The sequence below is a fragment of the Nansenia antarctica genome (genome assembly GCF_963989245.1).
Source record: "Nansenia antarctica genome assembly, chromosome: 7".
NCBI classification, from domain to species: Eukaryota; Metazoa; Chordata; class Actinopteri; order Argentiniformes; family Microstomatidae; genus Nansenia; species Nansenia antarctica.
In genome coordinates this window covers 46,798,873-46,805,359 of record NC_137677.1, presented here as the reverse complement: position 1 = coordinate 46,805,359, position 6,487 = coordinate 46,798,873, and the positions used below count along the sequence as shown (strand labels likewise).

The window sequence follows — 6,487 nt, the reverse complement described above, 5'->3', positions numbered from 1 at the left end:
ATTTTTAAGCGGTGCAACAACTTCTATAAGTGACGTGTGTGTGTGGGTGTGCGCGTGTGTGTGTGTGTGTGTGTGTGTGTGTGTGTGTGTGTGTGTGAGTCAATGTGTGTGTATCCGTAGCATGAGATTTAAACCAATCAGGAGTCGCCTATGCATCACATGCCCGGCAATACAATAGATAGTAGCTTGAGAAAAGCATGCCTAGCTTCAGACAGCTCTGTCTCAAAAAGTATAAATGTCACAGCTTAGATATTCACACTGTAGGAATCCTGGGAACCAGATGCACATGTGTCCATAATATGTTTTGTGTACCGTAAAAACTGTTGTCCCAGTCACACGTTTGAAATAAATGGGTATAATTTAAATAGGCCAAATGGCCTACTGTGATGTCACAAAACCTCGTAACAACGGTGTCATAAATGACAATGACAATAAAACACGTCAAGGTTCCAGAACTATGGTTTTTGAGTCAGTCATTGGCAAGTCAGTCATTGAGTCAGTCATTGGCAAGTCGTACAAGGGTTCCACACTGGCCATCAATGGACTCTTCTCTGTTGTCCATCTTAAACCCAGAGACACATAGGTAGATATAGACAACTAAAGATTAGTTCTAGGCGATATTTAATCACAAATGGATTACCCAGAGGAACCCGAACAGGAGGACCGCCTCTCGGAAGAGGAGTATGAAGAGGAGGAGGAGGAGGAGCAGCAGATAGGAGAGGATGAAAGAGAAGTGATGGAGGCCCAAGAAGAGGGGGAAGGAGAGGAAGCATTGGAGGAGGTGGAAGAAGAGGACGAGCCAAAATATGGCTGGGCTTATCTCCCGGACCTGTGTCTTCGCCAGGTGTTCAGGTGTCTGAGGGACAAGGACCGGGCACGGGCCACCTTGGTCTGCCGCCACTGGCACCACGCCATGCGTTCCCCGTCCCTCTGGAGGGCCCGGACCTTCAGTTTCTCCGGCCACATCTCCACGAGGGGCCGCTCCGAGCTGGATTCGGCCGTCTGCTACGCCAGTGTTAACGGCCGCTACCTGGAACACCTGGAGGTCCGTTTCTCCCACTCACACAACTCCCTTGTGTCACGACGCCTCCAGCAGACCATGCGGACGTTCCTGGCTGCTCTCCGCAAGACAGGCGGACACCTGCGCTCGTTCACCATCCACCCCATGCAGCTGGACCGTTCAGGCTGGTGCCGGAGCGTCCGGACCGCCTTGGTCCGGAGCCTGACCTTCTACCTGCGGAGGGAGGGCTCTCACCTGGGGCACCTGAGCCTGCAAGGGGCATGTCTCAACCTGCCCCAGGGCCTGGAGGTTCTGGAGGCGGTGGCGGCTGCCCAGCAATATGTCCATCTGGGTCGGAGGCCCGGGATCGACACCCTCAACCTGGAGGACTTCTTCTCACGGCCGCTGGCGGTGTACATTAGTCCGGGCTTCACACAGGTCATCAACAAGTGGGTGTGGTTGTGGGTGTGGGTGTGTGTGTGTGTGTGTGTGTTTGTTTGTTTGAGTGGCTCCTACATACTCTTGTTTATTAGCTACTATTTTTTTACTTGTGTGTGTGCAACTGTGCATATGTGCCTGCAAACACACACATACTTTAAAACGCACCTTGATTTGATTTTGACCAGGTTCCGGGGCCTCTCCACCCTCACCCTCAGCTACACCTGTCTGTCCAACGAGCTCCTCGCCGGCCTGGCCGTGTCGTGCCGTAGCCTCTGCGGCGGCGGCTCCCTCCGCTCCTTCACCTTGCGCTGCCACATCCACGAGCCGCACGTCCAGGTGATCTGGGGCGACTCCTGGTCTCACCTGGCCCGCCGCTGCCCAGACATGCAGGTCCAGATCTCTGTGGAACGGATCCTGAACCTGGACCCTCTGGGTGGGATCCTGCTCAGAGAGATCCCTCTGAGGTCACTCAGGCTCACCAGCTGCTTCAGTCAACAGAACTGGAGCGCTAAGCCAGCTCTGGGCAGCTTGGTGCCCTGGTACAGCAACTGTCTACAGGTAAGGGGATTGGGAAGGGCTCCATAGAAATAGAATGAGTAGAATACTCATAATGATAATACTGCTAGACTTTGTTAGACTTTGATTGCTGCTTTTATGACATGGTTTTATGTATTTGTTTTGCTTTTGTTGTTGTTCTTTATTTATTTTTTTAAAAGCGCTTTATAAATGTAAACAATTATAAGCATTATTATTATTCTTAGAATGGACATGGTCCCTCACACCAACAAGGCATTGTTATATATAGTTGCTAGGGTAACCATTATTGCTGCAGGTGTAGAACACAGAGAGAAGTTAATTCAGAGGCGGGACTAATAGCAAGCCTCATTTTACTGAACATTCCGATGTCAGTTGAGTTTAGTTGGTTGTTAATAAGGCTGTGAGATAAAACTTCCAAATGATGACCACAAGATGGCCGCCACTACACCCACCATGGAATGTTGATTTGAATGAGGATGTTTCTTGTACTATATGGTATGCTCTGCTCTGTCAATACACAGTAGCAGTCAGCAGTGGAGTGTTGATAATGCTATAGGGGTGTTATTGAATATGTGAGCTCATTGTAATGAGGAACATAGGTTGTATACCATTCATTGTAATTCATGGAATGGAATGAGGACTGGTGTTTGATACCATTCCTAATTTTGTTCCATGCATTACAATGAGCCCGATTTCTACCTCCACTAGCCTCCCCTGATGTCCCTTTCCTGTTCAGGCTCCTAGGGGTCCTAGAAATCTATTTAATGTAGTGGTGTCCTTGATGTGGTTGTTTTCCCTCCCTTCAGAAGCTGACCCTGGAACTGAAAAACAGCCATGAGTCGGTGGACGAGGAGCTGCTGGCGCTGGTTCTGATGTGCTCCAAGCTCACCTACCTCAAGGTCTGGGCTTTCCTAGACATCAGCTTCCTGGACCAGCTGCTGCAGAAACGCCTGGACAAGAAGACCATACTCAGAACCATCAAGGTGGGTCAGACCGCAGCTTGACCTGGGGGGTATTCCACCAACGTCGCTAAAGGAAAATCCAGGCTTATTTTTGATGAGTCTGGCGAGACCAGGGTCAGTGGTCTAGCGCCCGCCCCTGAACACCCAGCCAGGAATGCCATCATAAGCTGTTATAAGTTATATTCTTAATCAATAGCTATATATAATTAATCTAAAAGTCTAACATTTGTTGTACCAATCCCTGATTGCCCCTTTAATGTAAAAACAGGCAAACTCAAACGTGATCTGAATCATTGCAGAATGTCACTGTGGGTTAAAACAACTGAGGACATTTGATGTGTTTGGAATATGTTTTATTGAGCAACGTCTGCCATGGTTTATACACTGCATGTGTATTAATGTAACCAGCCCAGGAGTCAGCTTCCTAAAGTAGTACTTTATCTCTTTTGACAATCCAGAGCCACTTCTCTCCTAGACCAGAGTTGTTAATTTAATCCATTTCGTTGGTTTACGCACAGAAGATTGACCTGCAATTGTTACTCTCTTATTATGGTTTTGTACTACTTGTGAAACTGACCTCAGTGTGGTTTATAAAACGCATGTGTAACAATTGTGAACAGTCCAGTGTGGTTCATAAAATGCATACGTGCAATAATGTGACCAGTTCAGGGTGGTTTATAAACTGTGTACGTGTGTTCCAGGTGACTATCTACACCAACAACTACGACACACAGGCTGAGGACCAACAGCTGGAGGACATCTATTCTCGTTACAGACAGCTCATCAACTCGGAGCTCGACTACTCTGCCATACCTTACCCCATGGTCTGAACGCACAGAACACACTTCTGCTGCTTCATAGAATCCTCCACATTGCTTTTACAATCCTTCAAAAATCACTTATTGTATTAAAGTTGCTATAAATATTGCAAAATGAACTCCAGGTGCCTCATTTATAGAAAGTACTTTGGATCAAAGTACATTTGATCTTACCCGTGTCGTACGTAGAAAACCACGTCAACGTTAGTGATTTATACAATTTCAACGTGAATCAATTTCCGTGGAATTGATCGTACGCACATTACCTTCCAGTTTACATCTAGGCCTATCTAATGCACTTTGTCATAGTGATGCTGTCAATAAAGGAATACATGTATTTGAGAGTTTGTGTTTATTTTTACATTATCATTTAAACATGATCACTTATCCAATGTTTGTGAAGTGGGATTGAGTGAGGGCATATGCCATGCTCCCATGTACTGCATCTACCCTCTGTCACATTGGTGATAATGCATTTTTACATTTACATTTTTGCCATTTAGCAGACGCCTTATTCCAAAGCGACTTACAATCAATACATTTGAATACTAAGCATGTGAATCAGCAGTCCACCATTCGTTGCATGAAGAGTACTCTAGCTCGGGCCCGGGGCCACTGATAGAAGGAAAAACCTTCTCCCTATTATCGCCTTCTCCTAAAACTTTATTTTTTTATTTTTTATTTTTTATATTACTGGAGAAACTGAGAAACAGTAAAAGGGGGGCAATAGAAGTTCTTAGGGACACAGTAGAGGGGAAAGCGGGTGTCTTTAGGAGACGTAGTGGTGAGGGTCAGAAGATGTCTCAGGAGGAGCAGTTAAGATGTAACCTGAAGAGATGGGTCTTCAGTCTACGACGGAAGATGGGTAGTGACTCTGCCGTTCTGACAGCCGTGGGGAGCTCATTCCACCAGCGGGGAGCCAGTGTTGTGAAGAGACGTGATCGGGCAGCCCGACTGCTGTGTAGAGGAGGTGGGGCCAGTCGGCCAGCCGAGGTGGAGGAGCGGAGTGAGCGGGCAGGGGTTTGGGGGGTTACCATTTCCTTCAGGTAGGCAGGGGCTGTCCCTTTAGCTGCCTGGTATGCAAGCACCAGGGTCTTGAATCTGATGCGAGCTGCTATCGGGAGACATTGCAGGGTGTGAAGGAGAGGGGTGACATGCGAGTATTTGGGGAGGTTAGCAAGAATAGATACAGATAGATATACATTTACATTTAACAAGAGAGGTTTCAGGAGAGACAGTTCAGGTGTAGCCTGAAGAGATGGGCCTTCAGTCCACGGTGGAAGATAGGGAGTGACTCTGCAGTCCTGACAGCAGTGTGAAGCTCATTCAACCAGCTGGGAGCCAGTAGAGTGAAGAGACGTGACCGGGTAGTGCAACTGCTGCATCCATGTAGAGATGGTGGAGCCAGTCGGCCAGCAGAGGTGAAAGAGCGGAGTGAACGGGCTAATGTTTGAGGGGTGACCATTGCTTGCAGGTAGGCAGGGGTAGTTCCCTTTGCCACCCAGTAGGCGAGCACCAGGGTCTTGAATTTGATGCAAGCTGGTACCGGGAGCCAGTGAACAGTACAAAGGAGAAGGATAACATGGAAGGATCATCATCATGGGGTAGTGGTAGGGCATCATCATCATCATCATCATCTTGGGGTAGTGGTAGGGCATCATCTTCATGGGGTAGTGGTAAATAAGTAAGTACAGAGACATACAGACAGACACATACAGACAGACGGACAAACAGACACACATTCAAAACATCAAATCTTGGTGTCTTCATGTCTTCCCCAGGGATGCGAACCGATGGCCGAAATATCCAAAATGTGACAAATAAAGACAAAACGACATTGACGAAGATGAGAAAGTTCTGTTGGCTGAAAGTCTTGCTGAAATGCCTACCTAATGGGTCTTCAGTTAATATAAGTGCCTACCTAACGTTTCTTCAGCCTACCAAAACGGGTCTTATATAAATATAAATGGCTACCAAAACGGGTCTTATATAAATATTAATGCCTACCGAAACGGGTCTTCAGTAAATATAAATGCCAACCTAACGTGTCTACTTTGGATATAAATGCCAAACTAACATGCCTAATGTAATAAATGCCAACCTAACGTGTCTACTGTAATAAATGGCAACCTAACGTGTCTACTGTAAATATAAATGCCAACCTAACAGGTCTTATATAAATATAAATGCCAACCTAACAGGTCTTATATAAATATAAATGCCAACCTAATAGGTCTTATATAAATATAAATGCCAACCTAACAGGTCTTATATAAATATAAATGCCAACCTAATAGGTCTTATATAAATGCCAACCTAACATGACTACTGTGCATATAAATGCCTACCTAACGTGTCTTCAGTAAATATAAATGCCAACCTAGCAGGTCTACTGTGCAGGTAAATGCCAACCTAGCAGGTCTACTGTGCAGGTAAATGCCAACCTAACATGACTACTGTGCAGGTAAATTCAGGCTGCATGTATATTTGCACATGGGCAAATGGGCCAACGGGCCAACACTTCCATAAAGCACCAAATAATGTAAACTCATGTTCCTACCCGGTGATGCTCTTCATGTCCTCCTGTGTATCAAATCTCAGCTTCAGGGCCAAAGCTTCAATCTGGCACAGAGAATCCCGCGTTCGGGCCCCGCGTTTGGAAAGGTCAGGGATCAGGGGTCACGCGCCCACTCAGGATTTGATTCCATCAAACTTTATTTCAGCATCTA

The 6,487-nt window shown here is 46.5% G+C and overlaps 1 protein-coding gene across 1 annotated transcript; it reads left to right on the top strand.

The window, feature by feature from the left end:
• Window positions 1-631: 631 nt before the first annotated feature.
• Window positions 632-3,770, top strand: LOC308162676 (F-box only protein 39-like; the record flags this gene model as incomplete). Its single annotated transcript, XM_080536820.1, has 4 exons — window positions 632-1,449; window positions 1,627-1,999; window positions 2,785-2,961; window positions 3,642-3,770. The coding sequence occupies 4 exons, from the start codon at window positions 632-634 to the stop codon at window positions 3,768-3,770; spliced, it is 1,497 nt and encodes a 498-aa protein (XP_080392946.1).
• Window positions 3,771-6,487: the final 2,717 nt, after the last annotated feature.